Below are 27011 nucleotides of genomic sequence, written 5' to 3' on the forward strand. Positions count from 1 at the left end.
TATCACAGCCCGTCCTGGACATAGGAAGGTAGATCGAGGACATACACCTTGTGACTGTGCCCTATGGAATGTGCTTCAGTATACACTGCTTACGTTAGGGTTTCCCAGCCTCTGCACTGTTGACATTTTGGGTTCTGATCATTCTCCTAGGTGTGCGTGTTTCTTATGCTTTATGAAGTGTTTAGCAGCACCCCTGGCCTGACCCCTGAGGTACTGGTGGCACTCCCCAAGTGGTGGCAAACAGAATGTCTCCAGACATTGCCAAAGGTCCCCTTGGGGCCAAAATTACTCCCTGTTAAGAATCACTGGCTTATGAGAAAGTACATGTGCCATTTGCACATAGTATGTGCATATAACATGAGACCTTGTGAACATTTTATAGTATTTTACAGTAGTGGATAACATTTTTTTTTAAATATATTTTTATTGATTTCAGAGAGGAAGGAAGAGGGAGAGAGAGAGATAGAAACATCCATGATGAGAGAGAATCATTGATCAGCTGCCTCCCGCAAGTCCCCCACTGGGGATCAAACCCACAACCTGGGCATGTGCCCTTGACCGGAATCAAACCTGGGACCCTTCATTTCGCAGGCCGACGCTCTATCCACTGAGCCAAACCGGCCAGGGCAGTAGTAGATAACATTTAACAGTGTGCCAGGTCCTAACTTGAGTGCTTTACATACTTTACCTCATGTAACAATGACTTTATGAGACAGGTACTATAATTATTCCCATTTTACAGAGGAGTAACCGAAGGCTCAGAGAGAGAGAGAAACTTGCTCAGGATCTCACTTAGTAAGTGGAGGAGCTAGAATTTAAACCAGGCAATGTGAAGGCAGTGAGAGTGAGGAGAGAGAAAAAAAGTAACATAGTCCACCTGGAAAAAGAAAGAAGAGCCCCTCCCGAGGGGAGAGCTGAGGCTGCCGTGTACAAGGGAATGGGAGTTCACCAGGCCAACAGCAGGGAGAGGCAGTTCAGTCGGTGGACATGGCAGGTACCATAGCCTAGAAATACAAGAAATCACAGCATTTTCCTTCGCCGAAGAAAGTATTGGGAAGTGACCAGAACAGAACTGTCCTCTCTAAATGGAAAGAAGAAGCAAGCTAGTCATGGGAGCATTGCCCATCATCCATTAGTGGGAGTATGTGGAGGACAGTGTCCTCTGAGGATGAAAGTCAGTCCTTCAGGCCCCAGAGGCACTTTTCATCTCTGTTAAGCCCTCACACAGAAGCTGTTGATGTTTTGGAGCCTATAAATAAATTTCTCCTTCTGTTATAAACTTTGGCCTTGGCATAGAAACAGAAGTAAAACTGAAAACACAAATCAACCTCTAAATTTTTCATTTCAAAATTCACTTCCCAATTCAACAAATTTCTAATTACATGAAAAACACAGTATATAAACTTGAAGAGTTACTCCTTAAGAATCTCTCCTTTAGATTCTTAGTTTATTGAATCCTTATGGTGGCCCTAAAGTGACTTATAAACTTGTAGGCTGTCATACCAATCTGTTTTGCTGTAACTTGAGTTTCAGTAAGCTTTTTTTAAACTGTAGAAATCACATAAAAAGCTTAAAGAGCCCTGACCGGTTTGGCTCAGTGGATAGAGTGTCGTCCTGCGGACTGAAAGGTACCAGGTTCGATTCTGGCCAAGGGCATGTACCTTGGTTGCGGGCACATCCCCAGTAGGAGGTGTGCAGGAGGCAGCTGATCGATGTTTCTCTCTCATCGATGTTTCTAACTCTCTATCCCTCTCTCTTCTTCTCTGTGAAAAATCAATAAAATATATATATATATAAAACTTAGAGTTTCATGAGGGCCCTAGCCAGATTGGCTCAGTGGATAGAACGTCGACCTGCAAACTGAAGGGTCCAAGGTTCGATTCCGGCCAAGGGCACATGTCTGGGTTGTGGGCTCGATCCCCAGTAGGGGGCGTGCAAGAGGCAGCTGATCAATGATTCTCTCTCATTGTTGATGTTTCTCTCTCCTTCTCCCTTCCTTTCTGAAATCAATAAATATATTTTTTTAAAAAGCAAAAAAAAAAGTTTCATGAGGAATGACTACAAGTTGAATTTGCTTTAATTATTTTGTTTTCCCCCAGCTTTTTATATCAGACTTATAGAAAAGTTTAAAGAATAGTATAAGATCTCTCAAATCAAATGTGGCAAAATGTTAATAATCAATCTAGGTGAAAGGTATATGATGAAATATATATATATATATATATATATATATATATATATATATATCTACATGTATGTATCTACATGTGTGTGTTATATGTATATGTTTGTTCTTTTCTGAAACTTTTGAAAATCAGTTTAGGAAAGAGGCAATGTTAGGAGGCCATTGCAGTCATCTGCAGGAAGGGTGATGGTGTGATGGTGGCCTCATTAGTGCTAGGAGGAGCTGAGTACAGGGCATCTTAGGAGTATACAGGAGAGACTCATCTATCTTTTCTGGTAGCCAGAAGAGGTTTCAGGAAGGAAGTGACAGAGAAACTGACCTAAAGGACAGTTTGGAAATAGCCAGGTAACAAGTAGAAGGGAGCATCACAGGCCAAGGAAACATATGAAAGGCCTGGTAGCAGGAGGAGAACGTTGGTTGAGAGCTGCACATAGATGTGTGTGTCTAGATCATCCAGGTTAATATTGTGGACGAAAGGGGCCACATGCTAACCTGACAAGCTCAGGGAAGGCCCGCCTGGTGGTCTTGCAAACTCAGAGACCTAAAGTAACCACAAAGGATGGTCTGAAATTAAACTTGAACTAAAAGCAGTGATGGTGGGTAGTTACATCCTAGGCTGGTACCTTCACTGACAAGGTCAACCTTTACCTTAACTGAGCCTATCTATCTTTTTGCACCTATGATAACATATCCTTGAAATGTCTGGGTAACTTGTAACTTCCCTTTCTCTGGACCCCTTGGGGCACAACCTAATATGCTGGGCGCCAGAACAGATACCACAAATTCCTTCATTATCATGTTAATTGTTCCTATACCCACCTAAGTATGTGTCCATCATTTTACTTTTTATCCAATCCCAGGGTTTTCCGCGCTTTGCTTTCTCCTGCCTCTCTAGTCTATCACCAGGGGATTTCATGTAACCAACCTACATCCCTTTCCTTTGATTGCAATGTATAAATACAGATGTAACCCGCCATTCTCCGGAGCATTATCTCTATTCATTGAGGTTCTGCTTCCCGGCATATGTCGACAGTTTGGCTCAAACTCACAAAAATTCTTTACAGGTTTCAATGTTTTTTTCTGTTAACAATATGTAAAAAATGGGGGAGGCAGATCTTAAAGGGCCTTTTAAGTCAGGTTAAGGAAGTGTGTCTTGAGGGCAATGGAGAGCCATTGAAGTTTTTAAATGGGGTTAGCATGTGATCGAATTTGCACTTTTGCAAGATTACTCTGGCTAAGGAGTGAAGAAAGAATGGAGATTTGGAAAGAGGCAAGGAGACCACTTAAGAGGCTGTTGCAATGATCTGTGGGCAAGAGAATGGCAGTGGAGAGAGGGCGTGGGATTTTCAGGAGGAACTGACAGCACAGAACAACGAGTTGAGGTGGCTGGTGAAGGACTAAGGGAAGTCAGGTGCGCACTCCAGTTTTCTAGACGGGCAGCTTGGTGAATGGTGGAGCCCTTCACTGAGCTAAGGAACCCACCAAAAGGAGGTGGGAGGGCGGAGGTAGAGCTCAATTCTGGTTGTGGTTTGGAGTGTTTGTTGGAGATCAGTGATGTCCAGGTGGCACCCCTGTGCTCCAGGATGGAGGTCTGGATGGAGGCAGTGAAGGCAAACTGTGCCCTGTGCCTTCTCACACAGCTTTGGCCTCAACATGTGCATAAGGCGGCTTTTCCGGTCCTCACATCTCCACTGGGCTTGGAGGGCAGCCTTCCTGAAACACAGCCGGTGTGGGCACCAGGGACCCTGGCGATGGACACATTCCGGAGGCGGCCCCTACAGAGCGGTCATTTTTGACATGGGTGGAGTTCTCATTCCTTCTCCAGGGAAAGTGGCTGCAGGTGAGCTCTTTGTTCTATTTCACTTTTGGAGACTGGGGTGGGGGTGGGATGGGAGTGGGGTGGGGGATGGAGGGTGGTAAGGAGAGGCAGAGAGGAACATTGGTCTGCAGTGTGTCCCGGTGGGTAATATTCTGGCTCTTGAGTCAAATTCTAAGCACCACTTAGTGGTTGATTATGTTGAGCAAATTAATCTACTTCTCCGAGTCTTAGTTTCATCATTGACTTAGGTCTAATACAGCGGTTCTCAACCTGTGGGTCGCGACCGCTTTGGAGGTCGAACGACCCTTTCACAGGGGTCGCCTAAGACCATCCTGCATATCAGATATATTCATAACAGTAGCAACATGACAGTTATGAAGTAGGAACGAAAATAATTTTATGGTTGGGTCACAACATGAGGAACTGTATTTAAAGGCTAGAAGGTTGAGAACCACTGGTCTAATATGAGTGCCTACCTCTTTGGGGTTTGGAAAGCAGAGTGTTCAGTTCACCTAAAATTCTCAATAAGTGACGAGCTGCCGTTGTTATTGGTAGGATTTAACTAGTATCTTCCCCTGTGAACTGTGCTGCTTCTGAAATCTTGAACTCTGAAAGCCCCTCCCTTGATCCCAGCCTTCCCTCTTCCACCAACTTCCTCTAAACCTTCCAGAGCAAACCTCTAGTCTCTGATCCTTTCTTTGTCAGGCCCCTCCTGGTTTTACATTTTTTCCTACTTAGTTCAACTCACTTAAGTTTGACTAGTTTTAGCTCTAACAAAACAGTGATTGAAACAAGATAGAGGTTTATTTCTTTGGCAGGAAAGCCAAGGTATGTGGTCTGGGGCTGGCATGTTGCTCTGTGATACCAGGGACTCAGGCTCTCTATTGTGCTGCTCTGCTGTGAGTTCATTTCCAGTTTCACCTCACGGTCTGTCTGGGCTGCATCACCTCCTGCCATTACATTCTCATTCCAGCCAGCAGCAAGGAAACAGGGCCAAACAGCTGTCCCTGTACTCTGACCTGCTATGGTGGCTGGTTGTCAGTGCTCCATGTTAAATGAACTGAAGTACAGGCCTAGTGGTTTGGCTCAGTGGACAGAGCGTCGGCCTGCAGACTGAAGTGTCCCGGATTTGATTCCTGCCAAGGGCACATGCTTGGGTTGCGGGCTCAATCCCCAGTAGGGGGCGTGCAGGAGGCAGCCTATCTATGATTCTCTCTCATCATTGATATTTCTCTCTCTCTCTCTCTCCCTCTCCCTTCCTTTTTGAAATCAATAAAAAATGCATTTAAAAAGTAAAATAAATGAAGTCCAGATTTCCTATGCTCCTGGGTAAAAAGTTACCCAGCTGTGCAAATTGGCTAAGCGAGCTATTTTTTTTCGTTCCAGGGACAGCTGGGCCCTCAGCCTCTCTATTCCTCTACTCATTCCTCTCTCTTTCACTGCAGCCGGGCTGTTCCAAACACCTCCCCCTCCAAGTCATCACACTCCCCCACCCCAAACCTTCAGACTTGGCAGACAGAGAACATAAAGGTCCCTGGGCAGGAATCTCCTGGGCTTTCTCTAGAATATCTTGAGAACCTATTTGCTCCTCTCCACCTCCACTGCCTCCATCCATTTCTATCCTTGTCTCCTCCAACCTGCCTGATCCCATCAGACTCCTAACTGCTCTCTCTGCCTCTGGCCTCTGGGTTTTGCGCCACCCTCCACACAGCCCCCAGGATTACCTGCCTAAAACACAGATCTTCTCCCTTCACTCCCCTGCTTCAAATCCTGAGTGCCTGCACTTTGTCCCTTAAATTGGATCCAGAAGCTTTTGCCTGGCATTCAGCACCTCTCGCAATTAGCCTTGTATCCTGGTATCACACCGTTTCCTACTGTGTGTCCCCATTTCAGCTGCCCTAGACTACTTGATGTTCTCTAAACTTGCCAAACACATGTACAGTGCGGTGCCTTTGCAAGCTCTGTTCCCTCTGCTAGCAGCCACCCTTCCCTGCCTCCTCTATAAATGACTTGCTTAAACTTTATTCAGTCAGAAAACAGATTATGGAGCAGTTACTATGTGCTGGGCACTGCTGAGGCGTGAAGGGATTCTGTGTGCAATGTGACAGACACAATCCCCTGTGCAATCCCCACTTACCACATTTCAAGGGCTCAGTTGCCACATGTGGCTACTGGCTACTGTCTTGGAGATACAGCATTTCCATCAGTGTAGAAAGTTGTGCAGTTTACAAAATGAAGGTTGTTTTTTGTTTTTTGTTTTAGTACTGTCAGTATCTGGCTCATTACCCTATGGGCTTCCTTACTGTGTGGCCAAGACTGTGTGAATGACCGCATATATATGAGCCAGCTAGTGAAAAACCAGAAAAGAAAATTTATATTAGAGTGTCCAGTGTCATCTCAAGCAGGTGGTAAGGATATGAGACTTAGCAGCAGTGTTCCCTCAGTCACACAAATCAGTACTGCTGTTCCCTTGGAGATCTAAGGCTGAGATGCGCATTTCCTGGATTTTTTCAGATTCCCAATAGAGCCCACTTGGCACCATAGTGATGCCACAGGAACTGGTCTGGTAATTCCCCTGAGCTCCCTAAACTCCAGCCATCTGTTAATGGGTTTCACTTATTGCATATTTTTCTTCCTACAGAATGGGAGGTACAAAATCATATCCCTTCCGGAACTATATTGAAGGCTTTAATCACAGGTGGCGAAAATGGGCCCTGGCTGAAATTTATGAGAGGAGAAATAACAAAAGAGGATTTCTTACAAGAATTTAGGAGAATCTGCTCTGAAATTGTGAGTGATAAACATTTTTTGTTTGTTTGTTTGAAAATATATTTTTATTGACTTCAGAGAGGAAGGGAGAGGGAGAGATAGACAGACACATCAATGATGAGAGGGAATCATTGATCGACTGCCTCGTGCACACCCCCTACTGGGGATCGAGCCCACAAACCGGGCATGTGCCCTTCACCAGAATTGAGGGGACCCTTCAGTCTGCAGGCTGACACTCTATCCACTGAGCCAAACTGGCTAGGGCGATAAACATTCTTGAATTTCCATATTCTTTTTGTCCAGAGTAATGGATGTAACGTAACACTCGTCCATATTTATTAAACTGCAAATAAAGAAGTGAAAAATCAAAAAAAAAAAAAAAAAAAGAAGTGAAAAATCTAATAATCCATTATAAGTTTTTAAGCTATTTCTTCCACCCTTGGGTACTCAACTTTGACAACACATATGAATAAATAAAAATATTCTTTCACTGCCCCTCCATCAGCCATTATGCTGTCTGCCTAATGAGAAAGCTTATTTGAGGCAATAATATTAATAAGCCTTTTCTCTGTACTATGCATTTTCTAAGCTCTTTATATTAACTCATGTAACTTTCACAATAAGCCTGCTAAAATATAATTTAAAATATAGTAAATAAAGTTCTGTGGATAGATGATAGAGATGGGTACATAATAATGAATGTACTTAATGACATTCAACTGTACACTTAATGTGGTTAAAATAGTAAATTTTATGTTATGTATATTTTATCACAATTTTAAATAAATAAATAAATATATATATATATATATATATATATATATCTTAAAAACATTAAGCTAAGTGAAAAAAAAACCAGTAAAAAAAAAGACCACAGATTGTATGATTCCATTTATATGAAATGTCCAGAAACAGAAAGTAGATTAGTGATCTGCTCAGACTGGGACTATTGGAGGTGTGGGAAGGAATGGGGAGTGACTATACTATGGGTATGGGGTTTCTTTTTAAGGGGATGAAAATGTTCTAAAACTGATTGTGGTGATGGTTACATAACTTTGTGAATATATTAAAAACATTGAATTGTATGGCTTAAATGGGTGAGTTGTATGGTATGTGAATTGTATTTCTTTAAAGCTGTTGTAAAATGTGAGTGTGTGTGTATAAAGAAAATAGCAGGTTTGCCTTTACAGATTTTAAAACATGATAAAATAAGAGTTTCAAAACCCACACAGATTGAATTAAAAAAAAATTTATCAGAAACTGAAGTTCATAATGGTGTGTTAAAGCAATACAAAACCATTAAATGTCTTCTGGATCACTGAAAATTAAATTACATCAACTTATTACACTTTTAAAGTTTAATGTATCCTCTTACAGTATCCTGCTACTTTTTAAAATTGACAGCCCATGGTTGAAATAAAGAACTCCTTTAACTGGAATATTGATATAAATAGCTCCATACCCTAACCATTGTAACTCTAATTCTAAGTCACTTTTTATAACCTTATATGCAAAGCTCTGCACAAAGGCCGAGGGAGAAGATTCCTTTAGGCAGCAAGCCAAAGGCCCGGGCTCTTACAGCCAGCTAGCACAGGAAGCTGGGAATATTTCTTTTTCTCTGTTTGCGATTAGCTGACTTTTCTCTTAGTGATTGCTGCTTCGTCTTTCCCTGCCTCCTTTCCTAGTCAAATACCTCTGTGCCTGTGGACAACTTTTTCTCTCTGCTGACCAGTGAGCAAGTGGCGAAGCAGTTCCCAGTGATGACTGAGGCCATAATTCAAATTCGGGCAAAAGGCCTACAGACTGCAGTCTTGAGCAATAATTTTTATCTTTCCAATGGCAAAAGCTTTTTGCCCCTGGACCGAAAACAGTTCGATGTGGTAAGTTTGAAGTGATACTAAACAATAATCAAAACAGCCTGTCCTTGCTTCGGGATGCAACATTTAACGCTGCCCTTTAGCAGGTCTTGAGTGAATGGGTTTTTTATTCAGACACTTGACTAAGTCAGGTTTAGATATAACAGGTTGAAAAGAGGACTTGTATCACTGAGCTCTTAGCAAGGTCAAACGTTTATGGGATTTGGAAACTGGTTGAGACCTCAGCTTTAGAGACTTCCTTACATTCTGGATTTGAACCTCAGTCACCACATAACACACACACTTCTGTCAGCCCTCGTAATGGGCCCTTTGACCTTTTCTTTTCAAAGACCAACCATGCTGCCCTCTATTTCTATGGCATCAATCCTTAGACCAGCGCTGTTCAATAACACTGAATGCTGTAATAGAAATGTCCAATACAGTCATATATGGCTATGAAGCACTTGAAATGTGGCTAATGTCACCAAGGAATTGAACTGAATTTCCTTTAATTAAGTGTAAAGAGTCACATATGGCTAGTGGCTATTGTAATAGATGGTGCTGGACTATCCAAGTACCCTGAGAACATACTGAGCCAAAATACAGTTTTCTGCCCTAGCTAGTTTGGCTCAGTGTATAGAGCGTCGACCTGTGGAAGGGTCCCGGGTTTGATTCAGGTCAAGGGCACATGCCCAGGTTGCAGCTCAATCCCCAGTAGGGGGCGTGCAGAAGGCAGGCAATCAATGATTCTCTCTCATCATTGATGTTTCTGTCTCTCTCTCCCTCTTCCTTTCTCTCTGAAATCAACAAAAATATATTTTTAAAAATCTGTTTTTTGAATGAAGTTTAAGCAAGCCATCTATCAATATATATATATATATCCCAGGATAATGATCTATTTTCTCTTAGGGAAATGGGGAATCCTTCACAGATGAAACCTTCTAGCACAGAAGATCATATCTTAAAAAAAAAAAAATATATATATATATATATATATATATATATATATATATATATGCATTTTTAAATTGATTTCAGAGAGTAAGGGAGAGGGAGAGAGAGATGGAAACATCAATGATGAGAGAGAATCATTGATCAGCTACCTCCTGCACGCCCCCTACTGGGGATTGAACCCTCAACCCAGGCATGTGCCCTTGACTGGAATTGAACCTGGGACCCTTCAGTCTGCAGGCCGACACTCTATCCACTGAGCCAAACCGGCTAGGGCAAAACAGATTTTTATTGGGCAGTTACTATGTGCCCTGGGGATAATGTAAGAGGGGACTTCCCAGAGGTGCTGGCTCACAGATAGCCTGACACTGAGACGGCTTTTTCAGGGTTCTCCTCCCCCCTCCTCTGGTTCCGGATCAGAGACAGAATGGAAATTAGTCTGTCAGGTTCCAAGGAAGGGAGCGTCTTTGCCACCAACAGGCTCTTTGGTGACAGTCAGCCCTCTGGTGGGGTTGAGTCATATAAACTGAGTCTGGGTCTTTTTTAACTTCTGAAATACAGACATTAAAGCCATGTTTCTTTTATAACAGTGAATAATGCCTTCTTTCTGAAAAAATGATGACTTTCCCTAAAACAGAAATGTACCGCTTTTCTTCTGCTTGGTGTAGGCACAGTAGCTAACAGCAAAATGCTTTGTCATTTTGGAACTCATTCAAGTTAAGTTTCACAACAACCATAAGATAGATAAGATGGCTGTTAGTATTCCCACTTGACTGATGATGAAACAGGCCACGTGGCTTCACCATGAGCACAAGGTCACTGTATCTGAACCAGAATTTTGGTTTCCTGAGTTTGCTCCCAGGTTTGCCCCCAGTATGTTCAAATCACTCAACGTAAAAAAGCAACATCACTTTCTATCATAATCCCCTTAAGTTACTTATTATAACAAATCTCAACAGTTTCCTTTTGCACTTTTTTTTTAGAAATATATTTTGATGGATTTCAGAGAGGAAGAGAGAGAGAAACATCCATGATGAGAGAGAATCATTGATCAGCTGCCTCCTGCACACCCCACACTGGGGATCAAGCCTGCCACCCAGGCATGTCCCCTGACCGGGAATCAACCTGAGACCTCCTTGTTCATAGGTCAATGCTCAACCACTGAACCATGCCAACTGGGCTCCTTCTGCACTTTAAAAAATATACTAGTATATCAGCGTGCCTGAGGGAGCACCACTTTTAGGGACATTTATTTCTCATCTCTGCCCCTCCCTCAGGTTGTGGAGTCCTGTGTGGAAGGTGTCTGTAAGCCAGACCACAGGATCTACAAGCTGTGCTTGGAGCGGCTGGGCCTACAGCCTTCGGAGTCCATCTTTCTTGATGATCTTGGACAGAATGTCAAAGCAGCTGCCAGCCTTGGTATGCGCACCATTAAGGTAATGGTCACTAGTCTTTGAACTCCACTCTCCTCCAGGCCCTAGTGTGAGCATTTCTGTGCAGTCCTCTTACATGCATTGCTGTAGCTGCCTTCAGTGGGTTTCCCCCGCGTCGCCGTGGTCTTTTTTAATTAGGAAATCTGTGTGACTAGCTGTTTGTACTTTTAATGGAAGTAAGACAAACACACCAAGAAGGCAGCTTGAGAGAGTTACACACGGAGGTGAAGGGCAGGCTGTAGGCATTCGGGATGGCAGTCAGACTGTCCAAGTGATGCTCTTCTGGGTGGGGAGCCAGCAGCACCAGCCACATGGACCACCCAGGAGAGCTGTGAAGCGAGAGGCCACGTGGGAGGGTTCTTGGTCCACATTGGAGTTTTCCTTTTGACACTGACGGGCTCACGGGACAGAGTGGATGCTGTGGTACGAGGAGGGGCTCAAGGACGTTCTTCCCTCCTGGCACGAGGCAGTGCCATGGACTCTTAACCGGACTCTCCCCAGTAGGGAGAAATCTTAATGCATTTAGGAGTTAAGGAGGAAGAGGAAACAGTCTACGGCTTTCTCATTAGCTGAATATCCTGACTTCAAAGGCCTTGCTCAGAAAATGGAGTTCTTGGTATTTCCTCCTAAAAATTACCATCTTAGAGAACAGACAGGAAGACAGGCCAAGGCTGACAGGTCAAGGTGGCATGTTCAATATTTCCTCTGACACCAGGTTAATGACCCAGAGGCTGCAGTAAAGGAATTAGAAAGTCTTTTGGGCTTTACCTTGAGAACGGTTATTCCAAACACGCGTCCCGTGAGAAAGACAATGGAGATTCCAAAAGATTCCTTGGAGAAATACCTCAGAGACCTCCTGGGGACCCAAACCACAGGTATGTGCGTTTTTGTATTTTGTAACTCTTCCCAAGCCTAGCCCTTCAGGCTGCTTTTCACTGTCAAACCCCAGTGTGGAATGCACCAGAGACAGAGGCAATATGGTGAGGAAACAGCCCCCGGCCGCCCAGGGGATCCGAGCGCTGCTCTCAGTGTTGCGTGGGGAAACGCATTCGCCTCCTCTCTTATGGATCCCGAAAGTCTACTTGCCTGCTCTTCCACTGACAGCGGATGTGGCAGCCGCGCCTGCAAACAGCTGTCAGGGAGGAGAGGAGCCTGGGGACTGTAGGTGGCCCAGGGGCGCTTGAATGTTTCTCATTTTTTCGAGATGACAGCCTGTTTGTAAAGAAAACTTCAAAGTTGCATAAACAGAAAATGTGACAAGTTGTCTCCATCTCTTCAAAGGTCCCACCCTCCTTCACCTTCCACCCTCAGGAAAACAGGTGCCTTGTGAGCTTTTGAAGACATTTCTACCTGGTGATCAAGTTTCGCCTCACCCTGTTGATCCCTGAGAAAGGCTGTTTGTATGGAGTTCATGTTATGACGTGCCCTAGTGATTGGCACATTCTTAGCGCCTCCACAAAGCTGAGGGGCCCGTTACCTATCCAAGTCCTAGGCAGGCCTGACCCCGCTTAGCTTCTGATGAGATCGGCGTGTTCAGGGTGGTATGGCCGCAGGCTGAGGGGCCCTTTCTGACCAACAGAGAACTCTGGCAAATGCCCATTTCCTGCTCTTCTGAGCAAGTGAAATGAATCTACGTCCAGAGTTTAGTCTTACTATGAAGCTGAGGGCTAATTAGGATGTTTCTGTAAGAGAGACAAAGCATTCAGCCTGCTGGGCAGGGAGATCACATCTCATGAAAGCAGCTTTGGCTCTGGCTGTGGGCCCTGCTTCGCTCCTTTCAGCTGTCACACCCGTGTCAGGCGTGGTTGGGCTGAGCATGGACTGAGGGACACATAAGGGCACTTTTCATCTTCTGGCTTCAAGCATTCCATTTAGCAAGTTGGGTTGCCATGACTGTGCTTGTGGTTGATAAACACAGCTAAAAAGCTTTTCTTCACAGAGCAGGAGTTGGCAAGACAGACAAAATTGGACACTATACAAAGCGAGGACATTATTGTGGTGTCAATCCAGTGGCCTAGCCACACTGCAGTGGCCTGCGATTCTGGACCCGAGCTGGTGGGGCATGGTGCCATTCCTCCAGTGCATCCCAAACTCTGGACTCATTACAAAGAAAGAACGTCTTTCCCCGTCTGCCCTTCAGAGCTGGTTTGAGTTTTCTTTGTTTTCAAACTTGCAGGCCCATTGGAACTCCTTCAGTTTGATCACGGGCAGTCAAATCCAACGTACTACATCAAGCTGGCTGGTCATCAGCTGGTTCTGAGGAAGAAACCCCCCGGGACACTCCTTCCATCTGCCCACGCAGTGGAGAGGGAGTTCAGGTAAATACTCAGGGCCAGGCGCACTCCCCCACCCCCTTCGCAGCTCAGCCCCCAGCTCACCAGTCAGCACTCCATCAAGTGCCTTGAGACATTTAAAACTACAAGTGTGGCTCTCCAAAATTATTTCAAGTAAGAACAGTAACCTAATTTCATTTTTAAGTTTGTTTTCTTTTCTATACCTAAACCTGTAGGAGACTAGACTTTTTTGGGACTTTTAGATGAAAAAAGGCATTATTAAGAAACTCTTTAGTCTTATCCTTAGCCTTAAAGACTCTAAGACCTTTAGTCTTAAAATCAATATGTTAGTGAGGCTACAACCCAACAAACATGGCCATGAGTTGACTGTTGTTGGAACTGAGTGATGGGTACATGGGTTTGTTTTTATATGACTCTCTCTACTTATGTTTGATATTTTCCATAATAAAATGTTGAAAATAATAAAAGTATTATAACTCATCCCAAGTAAAATAGTTTGTTTTGAGACAGGAAAATTTAAATGGAGTAGGTTCACACAAAACTAGCTCTAAATCTCTGGCGAGTGAGTACTGAGGCAAGGAGTGGGCTCTGGGCTGGGTTTCCTCTTCCTCCCAGACTCTTACTGCTCTGCAGAAGGAAAGGTGCAGAGAGTAATATGGACAATGTGAGTTTAGTCTATTCAACTTAATGTAGTTATTGACTGGTTGATGTAGGCCTATAAGTTCACTATTTCTTTTTTGTGTTTCATCAGTTTTATGTTCTTGCCTACTTTTGGGCAAATTGAAATTTTTTTAGAATTACATTTTAATTTCTGCACGGACTAATTTTTAAATGAGAAAATAATTGTAAGGAAGTCTCAGCAGTCCTTCCAGCAGTGGTGCTCATTCTCCTTTGTCCTGGCAGGATCATGAAAGCCCTTGCGAGCGCTGGAGTACCTGTCCCCAAAGTTCTTGACCTCTGTGAAGATTCAAGGTGATGTTCCAATTGATTTATTTAATATATTTTTATTGATTTCAGAGAGGAAGGGAGAAGGAGATGGAAACATTAGTGGTGAAAGAGAATCATTGATCAGCTGCCTCCTGCATGCCCCCACTGGGGATCAAGCCCAAAAGCCAGGCATGTGCCCTGATCGGGAATTGAACCGTGACCTCCTGGTTCATAGGTCAACACTCAACCACTGAGCCACACCATCCTAAACAGATTTATTTTTCCCGTTGTCTATTCAACCTACAAAAGAGAAAAGCCAGTACACTAACTCAGATTCTAGTTTGTTAGAGTAAGGACAAATAAATTTGGTAGAAAAGAAACTTTATAGTAATTCCCCCAGAAGGTCATAGATATTTAAGTTATCCTGAAAGATAAAGAAATGCCTGCTTTTGTGAGAATTGGTAGAAAACATCTTTTTTCTTTTTCTTTTTTTTTTTAATCTTCACCTGAGGATATTTTTCCATTGATTTTTAGGGAGAGTGGAAGAGAGAGGGAAAAAGAGAGAAACATCGATGTGAGAGAAACACATCAATTGGTTGCCTCTGCATGAGCCCTGACCAGGGCCCGGGCCGTGGAGGAGCCTGCAACCAAGGTACATGTCCTTGACTGGAATCAAACCCGGGACCCTTTGGTCTGCAGGCTGATCCTCTAGCCATTGAGCCAAACCAGCTAGGGCAAAAACATCTTTTTTTTAACATTCTAAAAATATATATCCATCTAGCTTATATTGTTTGCTTTTGTTTAATTCTCTTATTGTAGCCTTTCTAAACTTTTTAAATTGCTTTGTAATGTTTTTGAGTCTGTCCTTTTTCCTAACTTTATAACTATGAGAATTGTGAAACATACAGAAAGAATTGAAAGAAGAAATATTGTTTAAAAAAGAAATAATAGTATAATGAGCACCCATTTAAACTTCATCTAGATTAAACCATTGTTAACATTTTGCCACATTTCCTTTCTATATATGTGTGTGTATGTGCATATATAGATGTGTATGTGGATTATATATATAAATTAATTTTATATAAATAGTAACAATTATATGTAAAATATTGGATATATCATAATATAATTAAATGTAATTATTTTATATGTAATTATTTTATAAATAAGTATCTTTTACGTGTATAAATTATTTTATTTATATAAATTATTTTTAGCTGAACCTTTGCAGTTGCAGGCAGCATACATCTAAATGTAAAGACATTTTCTTTTATAAACACAGCAGCATTATTACACTTAATTAAATATAATTTAATAGTCTAACTCAGTGGTCGGCAAACTTCGGCTCGCGAGCCACATGCGGCTCTTTGGCCCCTTGAATGTGGCTCTTCCACAAAATACCACGTGCAGGCGCGCATGTACAGTGCGACTGAAACTTCGTGGCCCATGCGCTGAAGTCGGTATTTTGTGGAAGAGCCACACTCAAGGGGCCAAAGAGCCGCATGTGGCTCGAGAGCTGCAGTTTGCCGATCACTGGTCTAACTTAACTAGCTCATGTTCAAGTCAGGATAAAGTTATAATTGTAGAAGTTTCAAAACAACTTTTTAGAGTAGTAAACTGATTTATAAAAATTACTAAAAGATGACATTTCAGTGTGTCACCTTGATCCTATAGCAGTGATGGCGAACCTATGACACACGTGTCAGAGGTGACACGTGAACTCACTTTTTTGGTTGATTTTTCTTTGTTAAATGGCATTTAAACATATAAAATAAATATCAAAAATATAAATCTTTGTTTTACTATGGTTGCAAATATCAAAAAATTTCTATATGTGACACGGCACCAGAGTTTAGTTAGGGTTTTTCAAAATGCTGACACGCCGAGCTCAAAAGGTTCGCCATCACTGTCCTATAGGGTGGTAGATGTGCCATTCATACCACTGGATAATAGTAAAAATAACAAGATGGAACATTTAAAAAAGGGCTTCTGTGTGAGTGGCACACGTAGAGCCCAATAAAAAGAAAAAGGGGAGGGGGAGAAGGGATGGTTATTGAACCCTCATTAGAACCAGACACATATGCCAGGCACTCCATACATACTTGCTCTTTTAATTCATAAACTACTCCTTGAAGTTTTACATATTTAAAAACAAAAACAAAAGCTCAGAGAGATTTAGTAAATCTCTCAGAAACACACTGCTAGAAAGGAGTAGAGATTCTATATGACCCCAAAGCGCCACCTCTCAACATGCTGCTTTCCTATGTCATTAACCTTAAACCCATTCCAGTGGCTTCTACATGCAGACCAAAGAGAAGAGAGGCATGCTGGCCCAGAAGTATGGGCAGGGCTGTGTGTGTGTGGATTGGTTTGGGAGGGAGAATGTATAACCCCCCTGTGCTTATGTGCCAAGGAAAAAGGAAATGTCCAGTACGCTGGGTCAAATCCTTCCCCGCGCTCAGCGTACACATGGGGTAGAAAGAGCGGTGCCATGACCAACAGCCTCCACCTGGGAGCCACTGAAGCCCCCTGTCTGTGTCCCTCCCAGGGTCATTGGCACGCCCTTCTACCTGATGGAGTACTGCCCAGGCCTCATCTACAAAGACCCCTCTCTGCCAGGCTTGGAGCCCAGCCAGAGGCGGGCCATATACGCTGCCATGAACAGAGTCTTGTGCAAAATTCACAGTGTGGATTTCAAGGCTGCGGGCCTAGAAGACTACGGGAAACATGGTAAGCATGTGGCCGCCTGTCTTTCATGCTGAATGTTTCCTCACTGTTGCCTCTGCTTTTGGGATTTGCCTGGTGTCAGGGTGTTAATGCACCAAGCGGTTGCTAACAGTGAGGTGGGCTTACTCGCTTCCTACTTGGACATCCACTTTCATTTAATGGAGGGGTTGCTTACCTAGACATCCTAGGATGAATTTCTTCATGGGCTACAGAATCTCTCTTCCCTGCAACTTTTATCTCACTAGATCATTTAAATCTTTATTCCAATACTGGCAAACGGTAGTTAAGGTACCTTCACAACAGTACACTCATACAGAGGAAGCAAGGGAGGAAGACTCAGAGAGGTTAAATCAACTGGAGACCTTGACTGTGAGCCAAGTTCACTCCAGAATTCCTTTCAGTGTCCAGTCCCAGATATAACTTATAAGTTTGTCAACTGTTGTATGTCTTGGGTTTCTTAGCAAATCCTGGTGTAGTTCTTACTACATGCTAGGGAAAGCTTTGAGGGCTTTTCACATTTTATCCTCCCAACAACTCTATGAGGACCATCTCATCAACAAGGATACACTGAGGCACAGAGAACAGCAGAGCTGGGATTCAGATCCAGGCAGTCAGGCCCCAATGACCATGTTCTTAGCCAACCACTGTTTAGCCAAAAAGGGATTTCCTAAAGGCTATTAGGGAGCTCATAGGACCTCTGAGAGGGCCAGGGAGAGGCCACGTGGCTGGGAACCATGCCCAGATCACACTGATGGAGCCAAGACAAAACAGCCAGTGGCTCTCACCTGGAACTATCCTGGGGGATATCCCCCAGTCTTAGGATGATGCTGCTACAGGGCATTGCAAAGGGTTTCATGGCCCTGGGTAGTTTTTGAAACCTTTGGAGCTTGTTGGAACGGCACACCCTGCCCTAACCCTCTTTCCCTCAGGGGACTATATTCCACGCCAGGTGCAAACCTGGATTAAGCAGTATCGAGCCTCAGAGACCAGCACCATCCCGGCGATGGAGAGGCTCATCGAATGGCTGCCACTTCACCTTCCCAGGCAGGAGAAGATCACGGTGGTGCACGGGGACTTCCGGTAGGTGCGATGAGGGGTTAATATTTAATGTGAAAAATGATGGGAAGGGCATCTTAAGGGGAAATGAAGCAGCTTGGCCCAATTGACAGTTGTGAATTATTCCCATTTCCTAGGATCACCCTGTGCATGGCCTTTCAGGCAGGTTTTCTCAGCCTTGGCTCTTCAGCTGTTTGGGGCCAGCTACTTCTTTATGCTGGGGGGGCGGGGTTCTTCATGCTGGGGTGGTGGGGGCGCTGTTCTGTGCAGCTGCCAGGGTTATTGCCACACCTGGGTGTGAAGGTGCAGGCCTGTGCTCCGGTTATTCTACTGTATAACCCACGCCTCCAACACTGGCTGTAAACCATGACAGCAGTTTTTCATTTGCAAATCTGCTGTCTGGGGACGAAATGCTTGTTTCAGCTGAGGTGGCTGGGAAGCTCGGGGCTGGACCCAGAAGGCTCACTCACATGCCTGCACTGGGGCGGAGGAGACTGAACAGCTAGACTCCGCGGGCCTCTCTGTCTCTCTGTGGTTTCTCACATGGGCTCTCCAGGATGACAGCTTCTGGGTAGCGGGGCTTCTTACCTGGAGGCTCAGGTTCCAAAGGTGTGTGTTTGAGAGAGAGGGCTGGGCAGGAGGTCGCCTGTTCCTTCAAAAGGCAAAGAATTAGAGTCTTTCTTTTGTGGAAGGAATGCCAAAGAATGTACAGACCTGCTTTAAAACCGTCACAGGGAGGGAGAAATTACCAGGTCCCAGAGAGGTTAGCTATGTAGAGAGGGCTCCCCGACCAAAGCCGTGGCCTGTGGGGGAGGAATACTGCCTGCCGGCCCCTTCCCATCTCCTGCTGGGGGCCCCATTGGCTGAGCCCAGCTGAGCCAGATGGCAAGGGAGCAGGTGGCTATAACCACAGCCCCTGCAGCTCAGGCTCCAGAGGCACACAGGGGCCACAGGAGCAAATGCCCAGCACAGGGTACACCCTTGGTGACCCATCTTCTTAGTACTGTCTTTCCATTCCTTCTGTGGCTTATCCAGGCTGGACAACCTGCTGTTCCATCCAGAAAAGACCGAGGTGCTTGCTGTCTTTGACTGGGAACTTTCTACCTTGGGCGACCCCCTTTCGGACGTGGCCTACAGCTGCATGGCTCACTACCTGCCACCCAGTTTTCCCATACTGCGAGGTAGGAGCTGCTCGTGGGGAGAGGGAGGGATTAAGCCAGCTCCATTCCCAAAGCATTGGGCCCCACTCAGCAGAAGTAGCTGTGACTGGGCCAGTGCATGGAATTGAAGTCCAGACGGTTTGGGTGGAAAATGCCTTTGGGATGCATTCTTGTCACAATGGGGGGAAGTGGGTGCAGAGAGACTATGAAGTGAGAAGGATATGCACATAGGCACTGCTTATGCTTCTATACAACTAATTTCTAAAATTAAAAATACAGGTTTACTTAAAGTTAAAAATCATCAGTGGCACAAGAGATAACCACTGCCAATCTTTTCATGTCATCTGTTTTCTATGTGTATTCATACATTTATTTAAATGAAAACGTAATTATATGATTTCATGACTTGCTTTTTTTCACTTAATTATATGCTTTGGACATGTCTTCATGTCATTAAGTATTTCTTCTACAGCAGCGGTTCTCAACCTGTGGGTCGCGACCCCTTTGAGGGTCGAACGACCCTTTCACAGGGGTCGCCTAAATACATCCTGCATATCAGATATTTACATTACAATTCATAACAGTAGCAAAATTACAGTTATGAAGTAGCAACGAAAATAATTTTATGGTTGGGGGTCACCACAACATGAGGAACTGTATTAAAGGGTTGCGGCATTAGGAAGGTTGAGAACCACTGTTCTACAGAGTCATCTACACTAATAAAAGAGAAAGATGCAAATTGACCGTACCTTTGTGACGCCCCACCAAGTCAATCAAAGCAAATATGCAAATTAACCCAACAAAGCTAGCAGCTTAATTTGCATATGCAGGCGCTGAGCAGCCGGGGGCGGGGCAGGGTGCTTGCATCGTTGCCATGGGGACAACACAGGCGTTCCGCACCACCCCAGCTGCTCCGGGCCTCTGGGCAGCATGGGAAGGTGGAAAGGCGGCTCAGGGAGGAAGGAAGGCAGAAAGGTGGCTCCTGGCCTCTGGGAAGTGTGGGAAGGCAGCTCTGGGCCAGAATGGAGGTGGAAAGGTGGCTCCGGCCAGAGTAAAGGTAGTGCCGGCAGCCAGGGGAAGGACGGCCCATTCTTGCACAAATCTTCGTGCATCAGGCCCCTAGTTTTTATAGGATTTTATTGTATAGAATTAACTTAAACAAACATTTGGTTTGACTCCTATTTGAATATTTAATTTGTTTTCAGTTTTTTTATATATTACCCCTTGTCTTCACAAAAAAAGCAGTGAACAACTTTGTATTAATATATTTACTTATATAGCCCTAGTTGGTTTGGCTCAATAGAGTGTCAGCCTGCAGGCCTAAGGGTGTTGAGTTCAATTCCAGCAAAGGGCACATACCTCATTTTGCAGGCTTCTCTGCAGCCTGGGCCCTGGTACAGGCACTTGCAGGATGTGTTTCTCTCACATCAATATTTCTCTCTGTATTTCCCTTTCTCCCACTCTCTCTAAAAGTCAATGGAAAAATATCCTCTGGTGAGGCTCTGGTGAGGATTAAAACACACACAAAACAAACAAAAATGAAAAAACAAATGTGTGTGTGTGTGTGTATTTGGCATACTCCTAGGCATACTCCTAGGATAAATTCCTAGGAATGGAATATATTACCTGCTTCAGAACCATGAAAATGTTACAAATGAAGCAGATCTATAAAATGTTTTATGTGTTGTAATTTTCTTTTTCATAATTTGGTGGGCTCTTTCTCTCAATACCATTCTTCATCAAATGACTGATGAACTGTGGTCCAGATGGAGTGAGAAGCTCCTCATTCCTTCACTTACTGCCAATTTAGCCTGAAACTCTCAAGAGCCAGTTTGGGACTAATACCCTCATGCCTGGATTCCAGCCATCTGAGGGAGGAAGAGCCCTTGAAATAATGAGCTAACCCTTTGAACTGGCTGGGAAGCTAACTTCCAGGCGAGGAAGTGATTTTCAGAATTTAAATTCTTGTGGCCACAGCGGAGTGGGGGTCACTGACTGCCCGGGATGCTCTGTCACCACAGGTTTGCGTGACTGTGACCTGACTCAGCTGGGCATCCCTACTGCAGAGGAGTATTTCAGGATGTACTGTCTTCACATGGGGATCCCTCCCACTGAGAACTGGAACTTCTACATGGCTTTCTCCTTTTTCCGAGTGGCCGCGATCCTGCAGGGAGTCTACAGGCGCTCGCTCACAGGTAATGGGGTGGCCTGGGAGAGCCAGCTCCAGGGTCCCAATCAGCTTCTCCCCTGGAGACCCACAGAGGCATCAGAGGGACGGGTTTGGCCAGAATCTTTAAGATTCTGTTAATTCAACCATTTGTCATTGAGTATATATATCATATAGTTGTTTTTATTCTTATTGACTTTTTACAGAGAGGAAGGGAGAGGGACAGAAAGCTAGAAACATCGATGAGAGAGAAATATCGATCAGCTGCCTCCTGCACACTCCCCACTAAGGATGTGCCCGCATCCAAGGTACATGCCCTTGACCGGAATTGAACCTGGGACCCCCCAGTCCACAGGCTGACGCTCTATCCACTGAGCCAAACAGGTTAGGGCTATCATATAGTTTTGTTCTTTAAAACATTTAAACTTTATTTTATTTTTTTAAATATATTTTATTGAATTTTTTACAGAGAAGAAGGGAGAGGGATAGAGAGCCAGAAACATCGATGAGAGAGATCGATCAGCTGCCTCCTGCACGCCCCCCAGTGGGGATGTGCCCGTAACCACGGTACATGCCATTGACCGGAATTGAACCTGGGACCCTTGAGTCCGCAGGCCGACGCTCTATCCACTGAGCCAAACCGGTTCGGCAAATATTTAAACTTTAAATTTTGAGATAACATACATAAAAATTTTAAAGTGAAAACATACATGGTAAGTTCAATCATATAGAATGATATAAAATTATTTTCTTTTCTTCTCAGCGCCATCCCTCAAAGTTAAACACTACTGTTAAGAGTTTCTTGGGCCACCCAGTTTTTTCTATATGTCTACCTTCTCTCACTTTCTCCAAGTTTTATAAAAATTTGATCATCTTTCAAGGTGGCATGTACAGTCTGAGTAATGAGGGGGAAATGCAGTCCTGTGGTTTGCACTCTGCTATGGAGCAAATGGATTAGGTTCCTAATTTGTAAGGAATAGCATATCTTTAACACCAAAGCTGCATGAAATGGCTCTTTTGAGAAGTTGGCCATGGCAGGAGCCAGAAGAAAAATAGGCCTCCATGAAGGTCCAAAGAGAATCAGGGAAACGGTCTCTTAGCGCAGAGGTCGCCAACCTTTCGGACCTCACAGACCGTCAGTGGTCCGTGGACCACCGGTTGGCCACCGCTGTCTTAGAGCAGGGGTCCTCAAACTACGGCCCGCGGGCCACATGCAAATACAAATATTGTATTTGTTCCCATTTTGTTTTTATACTTCAAAATAAGATATGTGCAGTGTGCATAGGAATTTGTTCATAGTTTTTTTTTAACTGTACTCCGGCCCTCCAACGGTCTGAGGGACAGTGACTGGCCCCCTGTTTAAAAAGTTTGAGGACCGCCCTAACCGGTTTGGCTCAGTGGATAGAGCGTCAGCCTGCGGACTCAGGGGTCCCAGGTTCGATTCTGGTCAAGGGCATGTACCTTGGTTGCGGGCACATCCCCAGAGGGGGGTGTGCAGGAGGCAGCTGATCGATGTTTCTCTCTCATCGATGTTTCTAACTCTCTATCCCTCTCCCTTCCTCTCTGTAAAAAAAAAAAATCAATAAAATATATTAAAAAAAAAAAAAGTTTGAGGACCCCTGTCTTAGAGCATGGAAATGCGGAAAACCATCCAGGAGAGCCAGCTGTAAAAGGGCCCGCCACAGGGAGGCAGTGTCCACACAGCAACGTGGATGGGCCTCCGTGCGGTGCCCTGAGAGAAGCCTCACTGAAAAGACGGTGTACCCTATGATGTGTGTGTGACACTCTGGAAGAGACAAGCTATAAGGACAGAGATGAGTGTTACCAGGGGCGGGGGGAAAGGGACACTGGAAGTAGGGATAAGGGGAGTATTTTGTGTCGTGATAAGGCGGTGGTTACCTGTCTCAACTCCCAGAATTATACGCTTCATAAAGAGGGTGTATGTACACTGTACCTTAATTTAAAATTTTTTAATCCTTTTTAAAAAAAGTCTTGAGCATATTAAAGAAAGCAAGAGACGGCGAGAGCATGACTAGAGGGAGTTCTGTGATGCTGGTGATGGCGTTGATCTAACAGAAAGGTGCCCAGAAACTGGCCATTAATCCAGCCACTGGTGACACTTATTACCAATGTCACAGCACGGGCAGCTCAGGGTAACACAGGGCTTCCTGTCGCCCATGGCTGGCAGCGGAAGTCATTGGGGTGTTACTGATGTAGTTTCTTTAGGAAAAGAAGAGAGAAAGAGCAGGAAATACACCAGCCAGGATCAACTTCTGGATCTCAGCCCACAAATGAAAGCTTGGGCACATCTCCTCCCTCTCAGACGCAAATCCTTGTCTTAAAGTGAAGATTAACACGGTCACATCGCTCCAGGAATCCAATAAGCTATAATAACACGTGTAAAGCACTTAACACCATGTCTTGTACGTGGCAAGTGCTCAGCAAATGGTAGTAGCTGCTAAAATAATAACAACCTTCTCACGAGTTAGTAGTAGTATTAAGGGCGATTTGGGAGTAATCACTGTTTTCCTTTGCTTAGGGCAAGCCAGCTCGGCAACTGCTGAACAAAGTGGAAAGATGACTGAGTTTATGTCTGACCTGGCCTGGGAGTTTGCAGTCAAAGAAGGATTCCGGATTTTCAAAGAGATGCCGGCCACAAAGCCATTAGCGAGGTCCTACCACACGTGGGCTGGCCCACGGTCCCTGCCGAGCACCCCAGGAGCGAGGAGTTATACCTCCCTTCCAGAACCTTCCTCAGCTCATGCCTCAAAGGGAGCTCTGGTTATCTCTCCAGAGGGCCTTTCCCCACCGGTCAGGGAGCTATACGAGCGGCTGAAGCAGTTCATGGATCGGCACGTGTACCCCGCTGAGCCAGAGCTGCGCCGTCACCAGGCCTCCGCTGAGAGATGGACCCCTTCCCCACTGGTCGAGGATCTCAAGGTAAAGCAGCCTTTCTCGGGTCAGGAAGACCCTGTCACAGCGGCAGAGCGTCAGCTCGCTCACCGGGCAGATCTGTCCCCTCCCCAGGCAGTGAAGAGAGCGGGCCGAGCTGAACTACCTTCGCTTTCCACCACCACCATTCCTGGTCTGTGGCTTATGACCCCGGGGCAGGTGGGCTTGTTATGCATATTTGAATTAGTAAATTTGAAACAGTGACATTATAGACGTCAGTTAATAAAGCCTCTCTTTAAAGAATTTATAACGTCAAAGCTAAAGGGCCAAATCAGTTATAAACTGCTTGTGCTCTTGTCTCATGGCCACACCACTTTAGCTGAAAAACGGAAACACACACTGTTCTGTCAGGATTGGTCATGTCTTAGTTTTTAAGTTGAGATCTTCAGGAGCACATATTTGCCTACGATACAGCCATCATCTACTTTAAAAAAATAGCATTATCACTTTTTTCTAATTACAAACCTATTGCAAAATTAACCAAAGCTGAAACGTGACAAAATACATAACATAGAAAGAATTCTCTAACACCCTCCCCTTCTGAGATAACCACTGTCAACAATTTGGTGTATTAGGCTCCCAACTTCTTTTTTCTATCATATACTAACACATGTTATTCCTATGTGGGTTTTTTTGTTTTTGTTTTTAAATATATTTTATTGTGCCCTGATCGGTTTGGCTCAGTGGATGGAGCGTCGGCCTGCGGACTGAAGGGTCCCAGGTTCGATTCCGGTCAGGGACATGTGCCTTGGTTGCGGGCACATCCCCAGTGGGGGGTGTGCAGGGGGCAGCTGATCGATGTTTCTCTCTCATCGATGTTCCTGACTCTCTATCCCTCTCCCTTCCTCTCTGTAAAATATATAAATATATTTTATTGATTTCAGAGAGGAAGGGAGAAGGAGAGATAGGAACATCAATGATGAGAGAGAATCATTGATCGGCTGCCTCCTGCACGTTCTCTACTGGGGAGATTGAGCCCACAACCCAGACATGTGCCCTGACCGGGAATCGAACTGTGACATCCTGATTCATAGATTGATGCTCAACCACTGAGCCACACTGGCCGGGCTTATTCCTATGTTTTAATGGAGTCATCCTATACATTCGAATCTCCTGCTTGCTTATTTGACTCTACGATATATCACCTTTGCATGCCAGCCCCTGGAGATCGACCTCCGAGGTGTTCTGCAGTGTGGGTGCACCGTAATTTGTCTGCCCTCCGCCTGCCTGAGGGACACTGGTGTCTCAGCCTACAGCAGTGATGGCGAACCTATGACACACGTGTCAGAGGTGACACGCAAACTCATTTTTTTGGTTGATTTTTCTTTGTTAAATGGCATTTAAATATATAAAATAAATATCAAAAATATAAATCTTTGTTTTACTATGGTTGCAAGTATCAAAAAATTTCTATATGTGACACGGCACCAGAGTTAAGTTAGGGTTTTTCAAAATGCTGACACGCCAAGCTCAAAAGGTTCGCCATCACTGGCCTACAGTCATGGTGCAAGCCACAGAAGCCAGCTCAGGGTCAGTTAAGGAGCCAAGGCTGTTAGCAAGCTGCTAACATGGACAGGGGTGCTAAAGACACAGCCTCAGAAGACAGTAGATGCTGATTCAGGGTTCTCCTCATGCACCAGAGCAGAGCCACTGGGGCTGCAGACAAGTGTACTGGGCCTGGTCCCTATCAGGTGTGCTGAGGAACCCCCAGTCTCCTGTCCACATGGAGCTTGTTCTCAGATTTGTCATGACATTAGTCATGCCAACGGTGATGGCAGGTGGGGCAGAGGGGAGTCTGGGAAGTACAGACTGGGGGAGTGAACTGACGGCTATCAATGCCAGGACTTGGCCGTCCCAGGTCTCCTCGGGCTCATGCCACCTCCAGATCCAGCCGATGGTGCGGACTCACATCATTATTTTTGGCACACACCTCATCTTTGGCTGTCTTTCCTCTTCCCTCCGGTCCCTTTCATCATTGGTCACAGGCCAAAATGAAACTAAGCCATCCACTCTGCTTCCCTGACTCTTTTTCCCATGCTAGGAGAAAGCCAAGGCCAAAGGACTTTGGAACCTTTTCCTACCCTTGGAGACTGATCCCGAGAGAAAATACGGAGCAGGACTGACCAACGTCGAGTATGCGCACCTGTGTGAACTCATGGGCATGTCTCTGTATGCTCCCGAGGTACCTTCTGTGATGTTCTCCGTGTGTGAGGATGTCCTTGTCCCCCATAGCCTGTGGGTCACCCTCCTGGGCAGATAGCATTTCCTTCAGCTCGGGCTGGACTCAGGAGCCCAGATACAAACTTAACTTTTCCAGTGAGGGAGGGCAGCTATGGCCAGGTGGCTGGAGCCAGAGCAGGAAAGCAGCTAGCGCTGGAGTCTTCTGGGAAGATGGGAGCCGTGTGAGGCATGAGCCTGGCTGGCGTCTGAGTCTCCAGCCCACTAGCTCCAGTCTCCTTCCAACAAAGGAGGTTGATGGCTGGGCTTTATAGGCTCTGAAATACTATCTTCAGAATGTCTGTGTCTGCGTTTCTCTGGGGAGAGGAAGAACTTTTTTTTCTCCTTAATATGTTTTATTGATTTTTTACAGAGAGGAAGGGAGAGGGATAGAGAGTTAGCAACATCGATGAGAGAGAAACATTGATCAGCCCTGCACACACCTCCTACTGGGGATGTGCCCGCAACCAAGGTACATGCTCTTGACCGGAATCG

General features: G+C 44.9%; 1 protein-coding gene across 4 annotated transcripts in view; it reads left to right on the forward strand.

The window, feature by feature from the left end:
- ACAD10 (acyl-CoA dehydrogenase family member 10) overlaps positions 1-27011 on the forward strand; it is a 35059-nt gene that overhangs the window by 917 nt on the left and 7131 nt on the right. For 2 of the 4 annotated variants that reach the window (XR_002831710.1, XM_006099032.3), the window contains exons 2-14: positions 3826-4025; positions 6646-6794; positions 8459-8653; positions 10858-11016; positions 11729-11888; positions 13190-13331; positions 14211-14279; positions 16786-16967; positions 17894-18044; positions 19056-19201; positions 21202-21375; positions 23887-24287; positions 26341-26481. Coding sequence is in view for 3 of the 4 variants with exons in the window: in XM_006099032.3 (XP_006099094.1) it covers positions 3826-4025; positions 6646-6794; positions 8459-8653; positions 10858-11016; positions 11729-11888; positions 13190-13331; positions 14211-14279; positions 16786-16967; positions 17894-18044; positions 19056-19201; positions 21202-21375; positions 23887-24287; positions 26341-26481 (2269 nt within the window). In the remaining variant the exon portion in view is untranslated. Of the gene's footprint in view, positions 1-7; positions 29-3825; positions 4026-6645; positions 6795-8458; positions 8654-10857; positions 11017-11728; positions 11889-13189; positions 13332-14210; positions 14280-16785; positions 16968-17893; positions 18045-19055; positions 19202-21201; positions 21376-23886; positions 24288-26340; positions 26482-27011 lie in introns of those variants that run through there. The other 2 variants (XM_023762690.1, XM_014464601.2) reach the window with 2 other exon arrangements.

Source organism: Myotis lucifugus, unplaced genomic scaffold (assembly GCF_000147115.1).
Source record: "Myotis lucifugus unplaced genomic scaffold, Myoluc2.0 scaffold_256, whole genome shotgun sequence".
Lineage (NCBI taxonomy): Eukaryota > Metazoa > Chordata > Mammalia > Chiroptera > Vespertilionidae > Myotis > Myotis lucifugus.